Source organism: Musa acuminata, chromosome BXJ2-7, assembly GCF_036884655.1.
Source record: "Musa acuminata AAA Group cultivar baxijiao chromosome BXJ2-7, Cavendish_Baxijiao_AAA, whole genome shotgun sequence".
In the NCBI taxonomy this organism is placed as follows: domain Eukaryota; kingdom Viridiplantae; phylum Streptophyta; class Magnoliopsida; order Zingiberales; family Musaceae; genus Musa; species Musa acuminata.
The window spans coordinates 11,528,231-11,550,141 of record NC_088344.1 but is presented as its reverse complement, the minus strand read 5'-3'; the positions used below and the strand labels follow the sequence as shown (position 1 = coordinate 11,550,141).

General features: G+C 40.5%; 4 protein-coding genes across 4 annotated transcripts; 2 read left to right on the top strand and 2 right to left on the bottom strand.

The window, feature by feature from the left end:
* Window positions 1–293: 293 nt before the first annotated feature.
* On the bottom strand, window positions 294–1,163 carry LOC103991693 (18.1 kDa class I heat shock protein). The gene has a single exon (XM_009411220.3). The coding sequence runs from the start codon at window positions 1,072–1,074 to the stop codon at window positions 568–570; it is 507 nt and encodes a 168-aa protein (XP_009409495.2). The 5' UTR covers window positions 1,075–1,163; the 3' UTR covers window positions 294–567.
* A 935-nt stretch (window positions 1,164–2,098) lies between these two features.
* Window positions 2,099–2,838, top strand: LOC103991692 (18.1 kDa class I heat shock protein-like). The gene has a single exon (XM_009411219.3). It carries the CDS (start codon window positions 2,169–2,171, stop codon window positions 2,664–2,666), a length of 498 nt encoding a protein of 165 aa, XP_009409494.2. The 5' UTR covers window positions 2,099–2,168; the 3' UTR covers window positions 2,667–2,838.
* Window positions 2,839–12,824: 9,986 nt separating this feature from the next.
* Window positions 12,825–14,800, top strand: LOC103991691 (transcription factor DIVARICATA). Its single transcript, XM_009411218.3, has 3 exons — window positions 12,825–13,171; window positions 13,244–13,775; window positions 14,076–14,800. Exons 2-3 carry the CDS (start codon window positions 13,294–13,296, stop codon window positions 14,524–14,526), a joined length of 933 nt encoding a protein of 310 aa, XP_009409493.2. The 5' UTR covers window positions 12,825–13,171; window positions 13,244–13,293; the 3' UTR covers window positions 14,527–14,800.
* A 1,932-nt stretch (window positions 14,801–16,732) lies between these two features.
* Window positions 16,733–21,911, bottom strand: LOC135617227 (sulfoquinovosyl transferase SQD2-like). The gene is made up of 11 exons (XM_065117243.1): window positions 21,572–21,911; window positions 20,736–20,802; window positions 20,427–20,497; window positions 19,565–19,682; window positions 19,407–19,480; window positions 18,358–18,413; window positions 18,190–18,273; window positions 18,010–18,097; window positions 17,801–17,878; window positions 17,632–17,688; window positions 16,733–17,486 (listed from the first exon to the last, which is right to left on the bottom strand). Exons 1-11 carry the CDS (start codon window positions 21,697–21,699, stop codon window positions 16,991–16,993), a joined length of 1,317 nt encoding a protein of 438 aa, XP_064973315.1. The 5' UTR covers window positions 21,700–21,911; the 3' UTR covers window positions 16,733–16,990.

The window sequence follows — 21,911 nt, the reverse complement described above, 5'->3', positions numbered from 1 at the left end:
CCCACACTCTACGAAGATTGCTTTCGTTGTACAACAAGATATGAATCAAGCAACTCCCTAAAATGGACCCATAAGAAACTTCTTGTTGACGGGAGGACACCTTACCAAAACCAATGCACCACATCATGATTCATTCAGAACGATTGCATTGAAAATTAACATTCAGGAAAATAGCTAACATCTCTAAATTAAATATAGGACCATGGCGGAATCATAAAAGGGATTTGTTATTTCATGGATTTGGGTTCCTACGTTGTCACCTTTTGAAGGACAAACGACAAACAGTTTCAGGGTGTTCAAGAAATTCAATTAGGAAGCAATCTGATGGAGAACATTTGATCACGCTTCACAAACAAAAAGAACAATGGAACAAGAACATCAAATCAACAACATATTTCTCTCCATCCTCACAAAAGCCTAACACATGGTCTTGTATCAACATTAGGAACCTATTGTTACGCCCATATCAGAAGCTAAAGCTAAAAGAACATGGTGATAGAAGAGCAGCTTTAATCACCAAAGCATTATTTACTCGATCCTTGGGAAAATGACTAAAGGAACTCCCCTTCAACCAGAGATCTCGATGGACGTGATGTCATACTTTTTGATATCGGCCTTGGGCACGGTGACGGTGAGTACGCCGTCCTTCATCGCGGCCCGCACTTGGTCCACCCTAGCGTTCTCCGGCAAACGGAAGCGTTGCAGGAACTTGCCGCTTCTCCGTTCCACGCAATGCCAGTTGTCTGTCCCCTCCTCCTTATCGATCTTCCGCTCGCCGCTGATCTGGAGGATCCGGCCGTCCTCTACCTCAACCTTCAGCTCATCCTTCTTGAGCCCCGGGAGGTCGGCCTTGAAGACATGCGCCTCCGGAGTCTCCTTCCAGTCGACGCGAGCGCCGACCAAGGCCGAGGACTCACTAGGGAAATACAATGGAGAAGGGCGGGGAAGGGAGAGGAGAGGCGAGGAGGGACCTAACGTGAAGCCGGCTAGGGGATCCCACGGGTCGGGGAAGAAGGGGTCAAAGGCGTTGATCCGCCGGGAGCCGAATCCAAAGCCGCCGGGAATGAGAGCCATTCTTGGATCGAAGCGATCACGATTAGCTAATGAGGGAAAAAGTTGCGGACGAAGCGGACTTCTATGAAGCAATTCCAACGATGGTGATGCCGTGGCTATAACGACTCGGGTAGAAGACATATATAGGGAATCGAGTGGAAGCTTCTCGACGTTTCGCGAGGCTTGGATTTGCTCGCGGGTCACGATTTCGCGTGGCTTCTGGATTCTTCTCGACGAGTTGCAATTGGGTCATTTAACCGCCTTGGTGATGATCTGGGCCGGGCCGATCGTGTGAGTAACTCATGAAAATCTTGGCAATCAATTTTTTTTGTCCTGCAGATATTAGGTTTCTTAGAAATAACAATAATTAAAATTTGGCAATTGAGTTCATTGAGTAAAATGAAATCTGAGTAATGTGCAGAAAAAATATAAATTAAAATAGGAAACTAATTTACTGTGAGATGAGTAACATATTAGTTACTCAGAAAAATACTATTGCAAATTCATGAGTAAAATTAATGTTACTTGATAAAATTATCCTAAAGTATTAATAAATTACTTTTAAAATGATTTTCATCTCAATGGTACAATTTATGTATTTGTAAAAAAACTATTAACTGATTTTTTTATTTACCTCTTTTATATTTTTCATATAAATTTATCCTAATAATTATTTAATAATTTGATAAGTTTATGCCAGAATTTTAATTTGTTTTTCTTATTTTAAAGTGTAGGTCTTACTCTTATCAAAACAACAACAAAAAAATACAAATTTTATGGTAGTTTATCTTATAATCGATGATAAAATATAAATTGTTATATGAGTACATAAAATTATAATGATAAAACATAAATATCTCTGCGACTAAAAAATAAAAAACGTTTATGAACAACCCAGAAGGTTCCAGAAGCTTTGGAAGCTACCAGAAGGTCCCCGATATTTTATTTCCTGCGCGCCAACCTCCGTCCTCCTCGAAGAAGCTTCGGGAAACATCCGGAAACGTACACCCACTTGCCTATATATATCCCCTTCCCCTTATCGACTCGCTACAGTAGTTTGCGATCCGTTTTCCTCCATTGGCACCAGCATCGTCGCCTCGTGAGATAGATCAAGGATGTCGGTGATCCCCCGCTGCTCTGGGTCTGGTTCCAGGCAGAGCAACCTGTTCGACCCTTTCTCCCTCGACCTCTGGGATCCGATCGATGGCTTCCCCTTCGGCTCTTCGTCCTCCCTTGCCCGCCCCTCCATCCTGTTCCCTAGCGAGGTCTCTGCCTTCGTCGGCACCCACATCGACTGGAAGGAGACACCGGAGGCGCACGTCTTCAAGGCCGACATCCCGGGGCTCAAGAAGGAGGAGGTGAAGGTGGAGATAGAGGATGGCCGGTTCCTCCAGATCAGCGGAGAGCGGAAGAGCGAGGAGGAGGAGAATACCGACACCTGGCACCGCTTGGAGCGGAGCCGCGGCAAGTTCCTGCGACGGTTCCGGTTGCCGGAGACCGCCAGGGTGGACCAGGTGAGGGCGGCCATGGAGGACGGCGTGCTCACCGTCACCGTTCCCAAGGAGGAGGAGATCAAGAACTCCGACGTCCGGTCCATCGAAATCTCTGGTTGAAGAGGAGAAGTCGAAGCAGTTGCCTGCGGCTACATCTTTCAATAAAATGTGTGTTTATTAAATGGCTTGGAATGTGCGCAAAATTAGGACTAATGTCGATATTGGCTTTTTTGCGCTAATTTTATGGACTTTTGTGATGTGAAAATGAGATAAAATCATATTTCATACTCTATTCCGTGAGTTGCAGCACTGGGAGGAGCACGACGAGAAAAGAGTAACATGTTTCAAGTCATCGACATGTTTGATCTACCACTAGCCCACTTTTCATTTCGTTTAAAGAACATTTAACTTAATGAAATCAAATTAATGCTTTTCACATATATCCATGTCCAATTGTGATTTATCGTGGACCCTTCTTTAAGCTCCCGGTGGATCAGAGCTCGACATAGACTCGGGTCAGCTAACTGAGTCCACTTGGACCCCCAACCCAAAACGTGGCGGCATGGCCGACTCGACAAGTCGACGTATTCAACTCGCTTTTACTTTCCTTTGGCGTCCGCATCTCCAGAAACTTCGCGTCGCATCTTTATTTTTTTCTCTTTGTCTTCACGAGTAACCGCTCGCGAGGAGACGACGGATGAGAAAGAGGCGAGAGAGAGAGAGAGAGAGAGAGAGAGGCCGTCTTCGGCGATCGATCAAAGCTACGCATATGATCTCTCTCGTGGAAATCGTTTCTGTTTCTTAGCTAATATACACTTGTTTATTTGTTCTTGATTTCATGGATCTTGATTTCCTTCAGTTGTTCAAGCATTGTTTTAGCCCACTATTGTCCGATCTATTAGACTACGCGGTGACAAATGTTTGGAAGATGCCATTCGCAATAGAATAGAATCAGACGATGCGATTCATAAAAATACACATGCAAGCGACAATATAGTTCTACTTTTGATGTTTTACTTCGTTTTGGTGTGTCTCAAGCAACTAAGTTTGGAGGGGAGTCTTGATTCATAAGCCGGTTTAGATCCAGCACAACTGCACAAAACAATATGGGAATTGCTTCTCGATAAATAAGTCGATGTGTTGCCATTGTAGGATGTTCCTTCTGTCGCATCTTTCAAACCCTTCAATTCTGAACCGACTCCTAAATTATGCCTCTTTCGGATGTCTTACTCTCAAAGAGGTCTCGGGTGAGGCATTGGCGAACTCTTACCCATAATCTTTAATTATCTTTGTTAATCTTTTTGAAGTAAATTTTCTCAAGTTTGAGACGCATTTTGCAAGTGAAGGAAAGGCATAATTACTTCATTCCTGCATGCTTATCAATAGGAATGAAAATGTGGGCATTGTATGTACTTGCCTTTTCTTTGTTCTGTGGCCTTGTAGATCTTGAAGTACCCCTTTCATGTTATTCGGTGCAATGTGGTGCAAAAAACCATGTTTTTTACCTTTGGTCGTGGTCCTTGATGTCTCTTGATCAGCATTCATTAGTCTGAGGATGTCATGTTTCACTTCAGGTTGAGGGTGGGCTCATTTGGTTGGGATGTTGGTCGGGTAGGCAGTGGACACATTATTGGTTTTAATCATCCGATACATCATTATCATTTAAGATGGAAAAGACAATTATAATTTTTTTATTATTTATGATGAGATAGATAATAGTAAGATTTTTTTCTCATCATTTATGATGAAAAAGACAATAAAGGAGGGACTTTCTTTGAGTATTCATGGTTACTAATTTAGCATCGGATGAATTTGAGTTAGTAAACCTCTCTCGATATCGGTTTTTATGTACGATGGATCTCGAAGACATCTTTGAGAATTCTATGTATACGAGTCCGGTCCATGTCAGAACGATCAAAACATCAATGATATTTCTCCCAACAATAGGTATTTCTTGATCAATATTAACTAGTTTGATAACGTCAAGGTCTGTTCTAGCTGGGGTGTGGGCTTGGGAATAAGTCCCTGTCTTGACATATAAAACATTTTTTTAATATCTTTAATCAGTGAATAGTAAAATAATGAGGCTAGTAGTAACTGTTAATTCCATTGGTTTGGATTCACGACAATGTCTACCTTTTTTACTGTTGCATTAAGTACCTCCATCAACTTTTTTTGGTTGGGTTATCTCTTTTGCAAAAGGTTAAAACCAGTTCGCTGTTGCACTTCTTTTTATACTTTGAATTACTCAATATTAGTAGGTATTGCGCGTAAAAGTACAGATATGATGATTCTCGGCTTATTTATTATATGTAATAGCCGAATCTTTCACGATAAATAGAAAGAAAAAGTGAGGCCATTCCATTTGAAAGTATCGGTTTCCTCGTTGATCTTTAATGTGTTCATTTGATCGGATTCATCGACCTTTGGCTTTGGCAGGTCAGGAGATGGCGAGAGATGGACACCAACCCCTGGCAGATATCTTGATGTGAGCACTATCATTTCAAGGTAATTTTGTTCGACCCTCTCATGCTATTTCACTTCGGTATGCAAGCTTCATGACAATGTCTACCATTTTTTACTGTTGCATTAAGTACCTCCATCAACTTTTTTTGGTTGGGTTATCTCTTTTGCAAAAGGTTAAAACCAGTTCGCTGTTGCACTTCTTTTTATACTTTGAATTACTCAATATTAGTAGGTATTGCGCGTAAAAGTACAGATATGATGATTCTCGGCTTATTTATTATATGTAATAGCCGAATCTTTCACGATAAATAGAAAGAAAAAGTGAGGCCATTCCATTTGAAAGTATCGGTTTCCTCGTTGATCTTTAATGTGTTCATTTGATCGGATTCATCGACCTTTGGCTTTGGCAGGTCAGGAGACGGCGAGAGATGGACACCAACCCCTGGCAGATATCTTGATGTGAGCACTATCATTTCAAGGTAATTTTGTTCGACCCTCTCATGCTATTTCACTTCGGTATGCAAGCTTCATGACAATGTCTACCATTTTTTACTGTTGCATTAAGTACCTCCATCAACTTTTTTTGGTTGGGTTATCTCTTTTGCAAAAGGTTAAAACCAGTTCGCTGTTGCACTTATTTTTATACTTTGAATTACTCAATATTAGTAGGTATTGCGCGTAAAAGTACAGATATGATGATTCTCGGCTTATTTATTATATGTAATAGCCGAATCTTTCACGATAAATAGAAAGAAAAAGTGAGGCCATTCCATTTGAAAGTATCGGTTTCCTCGTTGATCTTTAATGTGTTCATTTGATCGGATTCATCGACCTTTGGCTTTGGCAGGTCAGGAGACGGCGAGAGATGGACACCAACCCCTGGCAGATATCTTGATGTGAGCACTATCATTTCAAGGTAATTTTGTTCGACCCTCTCATGCTATTTCACTTCGGTATGCAAGCTTCATGACAATGTCTACCATTTTTTACTGTTGCATTAAGTACCTCCATCAACTTTTTTTGGTTGGGTTATCTCTTTTGCAAAAGGTTAAAACCAGTTCGCTGTTGCACTTATTTTTATACTTTGAATTACTCAATATTAGTAGGTATTGCGCGTAAAAGTACAGATATGATGATTCTCGGCTTATTTATTATATGTAATAGCCGAATCTTTCACGATAAATAGAAAGAAAAAGTGAGGCCATTCCATTTGAAAGTATCGGTTTCCTCGTTGATCTTTAATGTGTTCATTTGATCGGATTCATCGACCTTTGGCTTTGGCAGGTCAGGAGACGGCGAGAGATGGACACCAACCCCTGGCAGATATCTTGATGTGAGCACTATCATTTCAAGGTAATTTTGTTCGACCCTCTCATGCTATTTCACTTCGGTATGCAAGCTTCATGACAATGTCTACCATTTTTTACTGTTGCATTAAGTACCTCCATCAACTTTTTTTGGTTGGGTTATCTCTTTTGCAAAAGGTTAAAACCAGTTCGCTGTTGCACTTATTTTTATACTTTGAATTACTCAATATTAGTAGGTATTGCGCGTAAAAGTACAGATATGATGATTCTCGGCTTATTTATTATATGTAATAGCCGAATCTTTCACGATAAATAGAAAGAAAAAGTGAGGCCATTCCATTTGAAAGTATCGGTTTCCTCGTTGATCTTTAATGTGTTCATTTGATCGGATTCATCGACCTTTGGCTTTGGCAGGTCAGGAGACGGCGAGAGATGGACACCAACCCCTGGCAGATATCTTGATGTGAGCACTATCATTTCAAGGTAATTTTGTTCGACCCTCTCATGCTATTTCACTTCGGTATGCAAGCTTCTCTCGACATGAATTATGCTTTCAGAAAATGTTTTGTTGCTTAACCTATTTCCATCGTGGTATTTGTGACATGAGCATTTGTTATTTCATATTTATGATAATATGTATGACAGCATAAGAAAGCTTGTTAGTACAGTTTGCACTATCTGGTGAAGATCCGAGTGAAGTCCCGTAGGTGGTAAAGTTCATTTGGATCTTGAGTATCATTTAAAATCAAACTAATTATAGATTATTTTATGTAATTAATTACTTTTAGTATTTCGATCCTTATGCTTTTCAAAAATTACATTGAGATTTTTATACTTATGAAAATGAAACATTTAATCTCATTACTTCAACAAAATCCTTTTCTCTTTCTTATTTTTAATCTTATAAAATTATCTTTTTAATCCTATATAGGGATCTTAATATTTCACTTTCGTAAGTATATGGATCATAATATAACTTTTAAAAATATAGGGATCAAATTACTAAAGATAACTAATTATAAAGAATAATTTATAATTAACTTTTTAAAATCTTCCAAACTTTAGCTTTAAGCTTTGCTCTTTGTATAAAGATAACTTTAGTTCAACACATGCATCAAGGAATCTTTTATGTTTGTAAGTTTGAGGTCCAATTGGTTGATGGAAACATTGTCAAGCAAAGCTTCAAAGACTAGGCTTGATCGGTTCGATTTGATTCGAAATTGAACCCGAATTGGTTGGTTTGATTCCAGTTTCAAGTTTTACAAAATAGGAACAGTTGGGCTCAAACAATCAAGTCCAACGGTTAGTGGAGGGGTAAATGACCAATTTGGCTCTTCCATCAATCATATAAATGATTATATTCAATGACTATATTCAAGGGTATGTTGATCATTTTATAATTAAAAAAATAAAAAAAAGATAGATTTACTCGTTCTAATAGCCATATAATAACTAATTTTAAATATCCATCAAATCTCTCATTTTTTTCTTGCATATATGATTATGCACTAATTGAAGTTTAAATGCTTTTAGGCTCTCTTTAAGCTCTTTGTTCTTTTCTTGAATCGATGGCAAGTGGAAACCATCACTTCATCAACGAGGAACCTTTAAAAAATCTAATAGTGAAAACTCAAGAAAGGCAACACATTAACGCTAATGTCAAGTCGAACATTATCGATACGTCAACTAAAATTAAGTCGGACATATTCAAGGTATACTTCAAGAATATCTAAAACTTCGATCGGTCCTTCCATGTTATACGTAAATATTGTACCCAAATTTTTAAGCTCAAAGGAGGATATTGAACATTCTCAAAAATATATTGAGAAGAGATATTCAGTGCAAGTCGGTATGACAAAGAGTAATCATAAATTTTTTGGTACCATATTTCTCTCACTTTTTTGTTTTTTCATTGAAAAAAAGGGTAAACCATTACTTAGATTAGTTATCATTGAACATTAATTTTTGTAGTTTCAATGAAAAAGTCAGATTTATTGTTTATTGTCAAGGGAGTTTAAATCTAGTCATCTAGTCGCATAAGGAGTTTCTTGTACCACTTTTACTCATACTTTATATAATCTTTATAAAAAAATAGATTTATAAAAAAAAATTAAGCTTTGGACAATCATGTTTTTAGTTGTTCTAATATTTGGAGTGATCACTAATAAATGTACTCCTAAATAGGTGTTACTTGTCATTGGATAGACAATGACTAGATCATGTAAAAATATATTATTGCTTTTTAGAGTATTCAACGATATACAATTGATAACATTTATAAAATAATAAAACTAATTCTAGAAGAATATTATTTAGCTTTTAAAATTGTTTCTATTGGTTTTGATAATGCATTAATAAATATTATTTTATTTTAAAATTTTAAGCAGTTTGTCAACCTGCTTTTGGTGATATCCTTTTTCATATTAGATGTGCTTGTCATGTTTTGAATTTATGTGTACAAGATGGAGTTAGATCTCTTAAAAAAATTTCTCTCTTATTAAGTTGTTTCATTCTTGTAGTATCATCCACAAGTACATAAAGAATAGGGTAAATTTTGTAAGTTAAATTATAAAAAACTCAAAAGATTTCTATGGATATGGATGAAATTTTATATATGAATTGTTTAAACATTCTTTTCAATATAAAAAATTATTATGCACTTTTATTACTAATAATATTTATATCCATAGCATTGGTATGCGTGTGAAAGAATTCTAATTTTTTTTAAAAAAATTAATGATACAATATATATATATATATATATATATATATAATCTAATGTTTATTATCCTATTGCATATATTTTTTAATTATTTATATTAATAGTATTGATACATTAGAAGAATATGAACATGATAATGATTTACAAATGACAAATTAGACAATGAAATTATAATGAATAAATTATTTTCTTGAAATTTCATCAATTTATTTAGTTGTATGTGTTTTTGATCTTTGTGTTAGATTAAATGATTTAGGTAATTATTTGTCTATTTAGTATCAAAGTTTAGGAATAGATATTGACATTAGTGATAAACTTAGAGGTGTTGAAAGATTGACGAATAACTTATATGAGAATTATAGTGCTAACTATAGTAGAGAACATGGTAACTCTAAAACTCCCTAAGCTCTTTAAGGGAGAAGAACTAATATTACAAATAAAAAAAGATCAAAAGGACTCTCAAGCTCGAACTCATGCGTATCTAACCACTTCTTTCAAGTTTGGTGATTGCACTATAGGTATAGTGTGGCCCATTCTTGAATGATGGATGCAATACATAATAATATTTTCTATCATGACGAAGATCGCGAGGTAAATATTAACGACTCTTGTATCGACGATAGTTAACTAGCAAGTCTTTCGCGTGAGAGTATGGATCTTAGATGAAACTAGATCGAGCATAACCCTCGGATCATTGAAAACTTTAGCATATCTTGATGATTGAACATAAGAAATGAAATAAAAATAAGAGATCATCCATAAAAAAAAAGGATATCCCCTTCAACCTATTATTATCGGAATTGAAATGTGGAGCACTGAGAACGAAAATGATTAAATTTTTATAATTTTATTTCAAATTTTGTGATTATATCTTTACACATTTATAATTTTTATAAATGATTTTAAAAGAATATTAAAAATCCTCTTGAGTAATCCCCTGGTCTGGTGTTGTTGGATGAAACCGAAACCGCTTTGTTATTTCGTTGAAGAGATTCTTCCCACACCGAAACCGAGGATTCCAAATAATTGTCGTTTCATCCACCGTAGTCACGTGGCAAAAGAAAACCTGCATGTGCCACGCATGCCTGTTCTTGGGACTGCTGTCAATAAATGGCCACTTCAATGGGTGACCACACCATCCCATCTTCGTAAGCCCATAACCCCTGAAATGATGGCCGGGTGGTCGGTCACCCCTAACGTACAGCTCGGTTTGAAATCGAAAGGCGTCAACCATACCAAGTTAGAGATAACGGTATCGGTCGGTGTAGCACATACGCGTACTTCAAGTACTTCGCCCAACAGTTTACTTGCAAGTAAAACTACTTGTTGCAAAGAGATTTGTACATGGCTCACTTGTCATTAAGATAGTGTGTGTGATGTACGTGAGTTCAAAGAATGCCTATTACTGTACTATTTGTCCTTGATTTTGGTTTGGTCAATTCATATATTTTTATCGATTTTTTTTTTTGTTGTTTTACTATTTTGAATTCTATAGGTGACTAAGTGTCACTGGTGAGAGTACCAAAACTCTGCCAATCTTTTGGTTTTGTCTTCGACTTTGCTTTTGCTTCTTCCAGGAGTCGGGCAGTGGACACAGCCTTGATGGTGTTCTTGAAGCGGTAGCAGCCCCACAGACACACCGCCCATAATGGGGTACCGGAATGGACCACATCACGAGCGGTGGAATCTATTGGGCATTGCTCCGACCTCAGTAGCCCCATCTAATTCTAATTTTTTCTGTGAAATAAAAAAGAATAATCTCATCGGTTTTCTTTTATAGATATTATAAAACAAAGATAAATCGATCGCATGAATCTTTTATTGAATTCTGTTTAATTATATTAAAAATACAAATATGAAAATAAAAAAAAGTGGTTCATATAACGTTAAAAGGACTTGGAAGGATACTTCCACCTCCATCTTCCTAGCTTCAAACTTCCAAGTACAGAAAAGGAATCTTCGCTCCTCCTCATACAAAGTATCGTCTGCTTTCTTACAGGGTACGTACTCCCAGCTTAATGGAGGGGGGATGGGGGGGCTCGTGTACTTTAAGAGGAGACCCGTAGTGACGAGCGCCAACGCTGGCTCTGGCGGTGTTGGTGTCTTCCTCCCAACAGCACGGCGGGGCGGTGTCCAAAGACGCTTTCCCGTTCGGGGAGAGACGGGGCCCACCCGCGTCGTGCCGTGTCGCGCGACACTTTCCCTGCCGTCCATACTCTTATATGTACCAACACATAGCTGTCGGCGCCACCCACGCCCCCGGGCCCCACTCGACGCCTCGACGTCGCTGCATGTCTCGTTGTCTTCATGCAGACTCTGGCTGTTGTTCGTATGCCATGGTGTGGTACGCAGCAGCTGAATCATTTGAAGGTGACAGACACATGCAGAATTTACCCGCTGTGAGTGCTGTTATGGTCCCCCAAGAGAACAGGCTGCTAAAGATGATGACTGATGTGGTTACGCCCTGCACTAGATGGTTCTGCTTGGTGTGGATCTGCATCACTCCGATGGCACCACTAGTTTGTCATAGCAGTTGTGTATACGTTGAATGCCATCTCTGACTTGGAAGAATGACCACAGCAAGCTGACCTTTGGTGCCGTTGGGCTTAATGTATCAGTTGTGTGAGGGGAGAATGAAGAGGTTATTTACCTTCATATCTACATCCAGGTGCAGGTGCAGGTGCACTATCAGAACTGATATAGAAGAGGCCACAAAGCAAGCTGTTTCTTTGCTCTAATAAGCTTGGACATCATTGGAGCCATCGACCAAGTTCACTTCGCATGTGGTTATTTCGGATGCCTGTCCTTTCCCTTACCATCTTCCCGTCCTTCCTACCCACTTTGCTGGCCGATGAAGAAGACAAAGCTTTACATTCACGTATCATTTCTCAACTTGGCGTTCCTTTTTCAGTCATCTCATTTTTTTTTTCACTTGGACATGAATTTGATCTTTTACTGCAACATTTCAGGTTACAGCCAGTGAAAAGTTTTAAGTTTACCATCCGCTGACAGATAAAGAGGGAAGGACAGTGAAGTGCAGAAGAAGAAGAAGAAGAAGAAGAAGAAGGTTATTTGCTGCGTCCATGTTAATTTGGTTTGCTAGTACCACCCGCAGCGATTGGCTATGCAGCACATCAAAACACGTGAGTCAAACCAGCTCCACAGGGACGAGAGCGAGGAGAGGAAGGAAAAATAAGCACAGCGGAAGGCGAAATAGAAGTTGGTCACATCATCTAGGGTTTAGAGAAGAGGGCGACGGTGATTCCATCCGTGGCCACCCACCCGCCCTCCATGGGGAAAGAGAGATGATAAAGAAATGCAGATACTGCTGCTGTTTCCGCTGTGGCCAACTTGGTTGATGGGATGTCCTACACAATTTTTACTGCTGGGAGATGCTCAGTTGATTGGCTGAGAGCCATTAAGATGACCCAAAAGTTAGGTCAGAGGCATGGGTCCAGAAATAAACAAAGAAATGGACAAGAAGGCTACTCATAGGCCAAGGACCATGGGAGATAAAAGGAGGAGAAAATAATAATAATAAATACTAACAATTATATATGGATTCTCATCTTTGAGGAGTGTTTAGTGAACACATGCATTATTATAGTCTGTGGTTGGATGAACGGATCTCAATAAAGGGTGGATGGGAGTGCAAGCAGTGATTGGTTGGGTGACTCAATAGAAAATGAGAAAACTTAGGTAATAATATTTTAGTATTGTGGGCTTTTGATATGATAAAGCTAACAGCAGAGTTTATTGAGGGTGTAGGAGAGAAGTAAACAACGAATCCAGTCCATGATAGCACTGGTCTCCAGTCTGTCTCTATAAAGGAACAGTGGGAAAGGAGGAACTCCCTTGCGTTGGTTTGGTGGCCTCAGAGAGAAAAGGAGCGATGGAAAAAGATCGATAGGACTGGATTCCTAGATCCATCTCTTCTCTCGCTCCAAAGGGTGGGGGTGGGAAGGAAAGCAAAGGGAGAAAGGTCGCATCTTGGTCTCTTTAGCCGCTTCTTCTCTTGGGTTACACTCCTTTGGCTTTCCCTTCTCGGTCTCGGTCTCGGTCGCTCGAGGCTTCTTCTTCTAGGGTTTAAGCTGTATCCGACGGAGAATTGTGCTAAGGCTTTACGCTTGGTACTTTCTTGTGCTTCTTTCAAGTTCAGATCTGTCTCCTAAAACTTCACCTTTGACCAAGAGTGTCTTCAGGGGTCAAGTTCGGATTTTGCGATCAAAGGGAAGGCTTTGGGGAGCTCCAGATGATGACAAGACCGTGGATGGATGTTCTTCCTGGGAAGGAGGCGGCGCCGCCGCACTCCTACTGCACCAACTGGTTCGTCGGCCAGCAAAGCAGCGAGGGCCGGAGCGGGAGCGGGAGCGGGAGTTGGTCTCAGGAGGAGAACAAATGGTTCGAGGACGCCCTGGCGAAGTTCGACGGGGACACCCCGGACCGATGGGCAAAGGTGGCGGCTTTGATCCCCGGGAAGACGGTGGGAGACGTGGTGAGCCATTACCGGGAATTGGTCGACGACGTGACCGAGATAGAAGCCGGGCGGATCCCCTGCCCTGTCTATTACGGGACCTCATCTTTTACACTGGACTGGGAGAACAGTCGTGATTCCGAAGCATGGAAGAACTCGTACTGCGGCGGCGGCGGCGGCGGTGGCGCCAAGCGGTCAGGCGCCAGATCATCAGATCACGAGAGGAAGAAAGGAGTCCCCTGGACCGAAGATGAACACAAGTAAGCTCGCTCATGTGAATCTGCTCCTCTATACCTTGTTCATCTCAAGGACACAACTTGTTCGACTTAATGCTCTTGTTATCATCTTCATGTATCTGCATCCTTTCCCACCTCAGGCTATCTAAAGGTAACAGTAGCCTTTGCACCATTTAGCTTAGACACGAGAACTGTTGGATCACATTAGGATTCCATGGTTCTTTTCCTTTTTCTCTCTCTTATACTAGCAGTGCAATGGTGGTATAGCTTATCGAATCGAGATACTTGTGGGCTATTGTCAAGTTCATGGCTATCATTTTACAGGTTATTTTTGCTGGGCTTGAGAAAGTATGGCAAAGGAGACTGGAGGAACATATCTCGGAATTTTGTGATCACAAGGACCCCTACGCAGGTGGCTAGCCATGCACAGAAGTACTTCATCAGGCTCAACTCTGGCAGCAAGGATAAGAGAAGGTCCAGCATACATGACATCACTTCTGTCGATTTCCCTGATAACAGACCTCCCTCGCCATCATCTCAACCATCCACCATCACCACGCAGTCAAGCTTGGCCTTGACACCTTCACTGTCAGGCCAGTTCTCCGCGATCGCCGATCCAGATCAGCTGGGTGAGGTAGCTAGTGGCTTCAGTCCATCATCGCATGGCCATCGCTTCATGCAATGTCAGTTCGGAACGAACCCGTTCGGGATGAATCTACATGCTCAGAATCCAGACACTGGCAAGTGCGATCAAGTTAACCTCGGCATCCTCTAAACAGATGCTTCCCGTTGGTTCTTCCGAGGAGAGGACTGGATCAATCCGGGTCGAAAGGGAAATCCAGATTGCTCAAATGCTGCTAAAGGTGGACGAGAGAGTATCCAATCTTTCCTACTGCCACCTCATGTAGTGTGTCGTAGTTGAAGCTTACAATTCTTTCTTCTCTGTAAATTATGGCATAACTGTATGGAACCACTCTGGGGTGTGACTTTGGCAACGCTATGGCACATCACAAGGCTGATAAAATGTTATTGTTTGGCTTTTCTGGTTTTCTGATTTGTTTCTGTGCATGTTGATTGGAAGCAAGAATACTTTTAAGACTGTCCTGCTCGGTTGCATACTAAATCATCCAATTGCTGCAATCTGTTTGCATCGCAACTCTGCAATGGCCATGACTCCTTTGCTGCTCACATTTGTCTTTTGAGTATTCAACAAAGAAGCGAACGACTCTACTGGTTCTGAATTGTTCATCTTCTTTCTGCTCACCTATTTCCTTGCCATTCTTGAGAGTTAATCCGATATATATCTAAACAACACTCTACGCAACCTAATTCATATTTCGGTATACTTTAGTTAGAGCAATGAAAGCTACATACGTTAATTAATAAAAGAAGATTAGTATATCCACATAAATACATGTTAAGTAGATAACCAAAGGTAATTAACCTCCCTACTAAGATCAGATTTTGTGTGGTTGTGAGGTATGTCGATGGCTTGCTGCTTGTTATTTCATGGTTGGAAACCCTGCATCAGAGTTCTTCTCACCTTTCACGGTGTTACGACTTTGTCCAATATAGAGGAAAACATAGTGAGTAATTGGCCATTCCCTCATTTTGCTGGTTGTGGAGGGTTATGCAATAATGGCAAATGCTAATTGCTATCCTCCATTTGGTTCAAAGCTTTGAAGTGGATGCTTGCCCTACCATCGTTCCTGGCAATTTCTTTCCTTTGTTATAGCTGCCATTGTTGTTGCTTGGTGGTGATTATTCACACAGTGAGTGCAACTTCCAGCATGCAAATGTGGTGCCTGTACAAGTCACCTGCAGTGGGTAACATCCAAGCTTTCTTCTGGGGAGATGCTGCAGATTCCTTTTCCCACAAAGTTGAGTAAGAGAAGGGTGATGTTTCACGCAATTCCAGTTTTGAAGTCTGCATCCTTCAGCATGCAAACATGGTGCACACACACAGATGCTGCAAACTTCTTTGTCTGCAAGTTGTGCAGGAGAAGGCATCTGTCATACGTAATTCTTGTTTTGGATGTGCAAACTAGTCTTGAGAGCTTTGCACTTCTCAACCATCATCTTCTGCATTTAGGCTAAGATTCCAAGGCAATCAAATTGATGTGTTCATCTATAGCTTCAATTCTAGAAGGAATCAAATGCTGATGACCAAAGTAATCGAGTAAGGTGACAACAAGAAGGATTTCATTGTGTTTGAAAAGTCTGTTGTCACTTGAAACATCCTATCTTCTTTCAATTATTGTTAGCTCTATTGTTTAATTAGTATATGAGATTTTTCGATGGTTTAGCCAACGTGGTTATTGGATTCGGATCCAAACATATTTGCTAGCAATTACCCGACTAAAACAGATATCATGCATTTCGGATTCGGGTTTAAGCCCTCATTTTGTATCTAGTAATCTTTGATCTTACGGATCGGATGTGGATCATGGATCCATTAACAGGACAGGCGTATCTTTGTCCCGTATGTATATATCCTGAACACGATCCAAAGCTTCAGTTGTTGGATCCAAGCGCATGCCCTCTCACGATAGCTGCACACGGCCGCTAACGGACGGCCAAACCCTGTTTCGATAAACTTCGACCTCACCACGAAGCTCGCCCTCCACTACCGCCGTCTCCACCTCTGCTCCAGATGCTATGTCTGGCAAGCCCTGCCTAGGCCAGCAGTTGCACGCCCTCTCGTAACACCGGGCGCTGCCTCGGACCGCTTCACCGCCGGCCACCTCCTCCGCATGTACTTCAACCTCGGCCCATGTGTAGGCCGCCCAGTCCCTGTTCGATGCAATGCCCCGGTGGAACGTCATCCCGTTCAACATCCTAAATCTTGGCCACTCGCAAGCTGTTCGATGAAATGCCTGAGAGGAACGTCGCCGCCTGGAAGGCCATGATGCACCGGCCCCGCCCGTTTTGAGTTGGACGAAGAGTGGGGTCGGGGTTCTACCCAAGGTCGAGGAAAGAGGGGACTAAGTTGAGAACTTCATTCATCGATTCTAAATAGTTTCACTGTTGCAGTTTCGATGGTACAACAAATGGCCTGAGACCTTAGAAGACGAGAGGTCCACAGCATAGCAGCTAAATCAAGAACTCGTGTCTTCTGACCCAAAAAATAATGCACAAGGAATCAATCTGCTGCCAATCCAATCCGATACACCAATTATCCACACATTTTCCAAGCTTTTCAAGCACAATTTACACAGGCTTCAACTTCCCTTTGGACTTCAACTGCAGTTGTTTTCCGGTGAGCAGAGCATCCATCTGAACATCCACTGGATCGGTCCCAGCAGCTGCGCCCTCTCCTTCCGCCAAAACCAAATGGCCGCATTGTAGTTCTCGTCGCGTATTATCCGCGTAGCCACTCGCCAGTCATGCTTCTCCATCTCCTCCCGTGCCGCCCTGCCCATGGCGTCCCTGAAGTCGTCGCAAGCCAACAGGTGTTTGATCTTGTTCAGACAGTCATCCAGGTCGCCGGGGGTGAACAGGAAGCTGGTCCTCCCTTCGTGCTCCTCCGGTATGATGTCAGGTATCCCTCCTGCACGAGCTGCGACCACGGGGATGCCGGACGACATGGCCTCCAGCACAACTTGCCCCAGGGTCTCAGATTCCGAAGGCATCAAGAAGACATCCCCACTGGCATATGCCTTTGAGAGCTCCTCACCTTGGAGCATGCCTGTGAACACCGCAGGCATGCCTGTGAACATCTTCTCCAGTTCAGGCCTGTCTCAACACCGAGTCAAAAAGATTCATGGAGGGTTTAGATTCCAGCATGATTGAAATTACGGCAAATCCTTGGCAGCACACATCAAGGATTCCACCTGTAATCTTTAGGTGAAAGGACAAACTGAGAAGAAGTGTCTTTTACCTGTATGGTCCATCTCCTACAACTGCAATTCTAACTCCTGGTAGCCGTTCCATAACCCTGATCGATCAAGCATTATACATGAATTATATACTTGTGGATGCGAAAATACAATGGTATACTTACTGTCCTGTTGGCGATCAGTCACTTTATACATGTCAAACAAATTCACCTTTTGAGAAAATCCAAGCTCTTTTCGACTCCTAAGCGTCCAACATGAATCAACAAAGGCTTTTCTGGTTCACCATTACTGACAAAAGGAGAAGAATGAGCATAACAAATGTGTCATTTTTCATGTGTGCCATGAAGGAGTTCATAAAAAAAAAAATGGTGTCATTTACATGTTACTTTTTATTAGCAGTGGTGGATTGTGAAGGGTACCTTAGCCTTACACGCATTTCGTGGCTGCAAAAACGAGGATGGAAGCTTTCAGAGTCGATACCTTTATTCCAAAGGCGTAATTTATCGGCTGCGAAACAAGAAAGACATCATCAAGAGCACAAAGGAAATTGTAAGACGTCAGCAACAATGTTTAGAGAAGCTTCCACCAAAATGTCTAACCTGCTGTTGCATGAGCAGCTATGAGATCCTTGCCGATAGCAGCTGATGGCACCAAAGTAAGATCAGCAGCTCTATGAAGGAACCCTTAGAAAGAAAAGCCAGGGTTTGAGTAACATTCTATGGCAATGAAGGATCTTATATGAAAGAAGACTAAAGATCAAGGCTTACTTATGACTGACCACATTGGCTCCACCAACCAACTGAATGTATATCTCGGTATATATCTGTGTACATGCGAGCAAGAGTAACAAATCATTGTACTAGGTTATACATTTATGAAAGGCATTTAGCTGATGCATGGAAAATATTAGATACGCGTACTATCTCGATATCGATATTCTTATGTTTCATTATTTCTTGAAAAACAGGTTTCAAATTGATAGCATTCACTCAAAGATTATAACAATATACAGAGAACAAGAGGTATTGCCAATAGAAGCCATCATCTGCATGTTTTATTTAAACAATAGTTGGGAGGGTGACATCCAAAAGTTCAAGAAGATTTTGAATGACATCAATGCGCGTAAAGATCTGACAACTAATTGTGCACAAATTTTCATTAACTAGGCAACTAAGTAACTTTGCCTAAAATTTATTGTGGTTTTGCAGCGTAGCAAGTCATAGTGAACATCCATAAATTAATTATCTTTGTAAGTCTTTCTCTCATTTTGTCATCTACGTCAGCATTCGTGTTTAAAATTTTCATTTTACCCCGAAGAAAATCAATCAACCAAAGAGAAGACAAATGTAGTATGTGAAGTAGAATGTTTATTGAAGCTATATGGATTGAAACTTCTAGCCGCCACAGAGAAGAACAAAACCTGTTCTAATAATTGTTATTTTGACACAGATGAGGATGAGGCATGCAAGCATTATAAGTGAATCTGAAAGTCATGTTTGAAATCGAAAAAAATAGAAATACAAAAAAACAGTGTTAGAATGAATAACATTCTCAAGGGTTTGATAAGGAGATTAACATGCAATGGTTATGTTAGTGTATAATAGTCAAGTGATCTTCTTCGATAATAATCAGTTGTACTTACAACAAGCATAATTAAACCACCAGGTAAAACAGCATTACTGCTGCTTATAGCACGATAGGATCCCCTCCAAATCAATTCTGATAATAACAGTTACACAGGATTCTAATTCTAGTGAAATATGATAAATCAAACTAACGATCCTAGTCGTAAGCTATTGTGAAGAAGTCAACTCACTTTGGAACATGGGTGTGATATGACATCACTATAGGAACACAGAGCATCTTGGCAATTGTCAGAGCACCAAATACCTGCAATACTAAAGGATGAGTAGGAAATCATGCAAGAGAATTAAAGTCACCATGTGTAGAAATGTTTTTCTATGTTACAATTACCATGATTCCTGGTGAAGATGCATGAATAATATCTGGCTTAAAGTTTGCAACCTCTGAAATTATTCTTGGGCTAAGCGCCAGGGAAAGTGGAACTTTTTGATACCAGGGGCAGGGAAAGCTGCAAAGAGAACTCAGGACCATGAAAAAAGGCAAAAAAGCAGACAGCAATTGGACCATAATAAAAGGCAGGAAAAGAACAGCAATTAAAGTGCATGATGTAGATGAATTTGATGGAGGATAAACGGGACCAGATAATTTCGTTTCCGAAACCAAGTGTATGTTTCTGCGCGCTGTAGATATTTGATTCTTACTTCCAGAACCTATGTTAGTAGTAGTAGCTCTTCGTTCAATGTCGTCTAGAAAGTAAGAAGCCTCATATGAACTATCTTCCTGAGACTCATTTGATCGGACCATTTAACATGAGCAAACATTCAAAGATGCAAAAAATCTGCTAATTATTTTCAAGGCAAAGTTTGGCACATCATCACCAGACACAAACCTCTCGAGCCAATAATGGTACCTTACGAACCAAGTGTTCAATATGATTGAGGACAAAGGAAACCAAACTGACAAAATGGTATCGCTAAAATTTTATTTTGTGGTTTGATGGTTTTGAATAGTAGCATACCATTTATGATGCCTATCATGACCATACATATAATACAGGACCCTAATAACATACCATGAGCATATCAACTCAACGCAAACAATGTAAAACAATGAACCAAGCAGTGAATCACAGTACACTTTAATTCAATAAAGCATAATACATAGTGCAAAAAAAAAAAACCAATTAAGTCTAATTTATCTCTGTACATGACAATTTACAGACATCAAGCAGTGAAATCTTAAGTTTGCTTACCTCCATGAACCAATAACCTTTGCACCATGGAACTCTTGAGGAACCCCTTCATGGTTAGTCACAACGATTACCTGCACCCCACACAATTAAGTCATTAATTAGATTTTGCACCGAAGAAGTCCTAAAAAAATCTCCCTTTCGTTCATCTTATATACACTTTTTCTACATAATAGAATGTCCAAATCAAAGCAAGGTTTTGATAATACTGACTGCTTTGCTTGCAAATCAACCATACAAGTGAATTTGTAACACAGACACCGGTAGAATAAATAACTCTACCAAGATAAAGCCAAACTGAGAAGTATTTACCTCATCTCCCATTTCACGCAAATTTTTTATGAAATTCTGAAAGCGGTTCTTATATCCGGAGACATAACTGCGAGACAATCCAAAGACAGATTTAGTAGTGCAGCAGAATAAACAATCAAATTTACTGTTAAAATCATGGGGTAATAATAGGAAAAGACATTGTTCATCGGTCAACTACCAAACTAAGAATTAAACAGCATAAACAAGGGTGGATTTATAATTAAGGTATATCAATTTGGTATAAAAGATTAGTGATTATTATTAACATGATGCTATTCATATGAAGACACTGAGGATTCCTAGACATACTCATCAAGCATGTATAACACAATCCCTGAGTAGCTCTTCAATCTCTAGATTTTCTTTTTGCGTGGGCTATGTTAGATCAAAAATATGATCTGAATCCAGAGTTTTAGCATATACATATAAATACCAAGATTTAGAGGAGTAGAAACAATCAGAAAAGAGGGAACAGTTTGAATCTCAGGGAACTTCCTAATCATGCTACATATTTAAAGATTATTTACAATGATACTACAAATTGAAAGAGAAGGAAAAGGGCAAAAAAAAAAAAAAAAAATCCAACAGAAAGGTGACGCCCAAATCCTCAGAACCCTCATCAAGATTACAACTTTCACAAGGTAAAGCAAGAAAGAGATGAAATTTGCCCAGAAGAACACACCATCTACCAGGAGGCAACTCACAGTAGCATCCAAATCAACAAGAAATCCACTTCAAGATTGCAAGCTGGATATGCTTCTTAAATTAAAGGGAGGAAACATCGTGGAGTCAAACCGCATCAGCAAGCAAGAGATGGAAAGGGATGGGGAACTGACGCGAAGGGAGAGGGCTCAACGAAGAGGGCAATGCGGCGGGGCCCGGAGTTGGCCTCGGGGTCCTCCAACAGCTGCGGGGGCGTCTCCTCCCCCTGCACTAACGCCTCCCTGATCTCTTCCATCGTCATCCCTGCGCTCGCCGCAGTTGGAGGTCTCCTCCTCCGACGGAAGGGCACAAGAGGAAGACGAAACGGGAGAGAAGAGAGAGTGGGAGGAAGGATTTATAAACAGTAGCAGTTCTGCTGCTGTTGGGTGTTCGGGGTATCCGCGCCTCTCAAAGTATATTCTCATCATCGCTCGCGGTAAAAAGGAATCCCATGTGAGCATATGCTTCAATCTC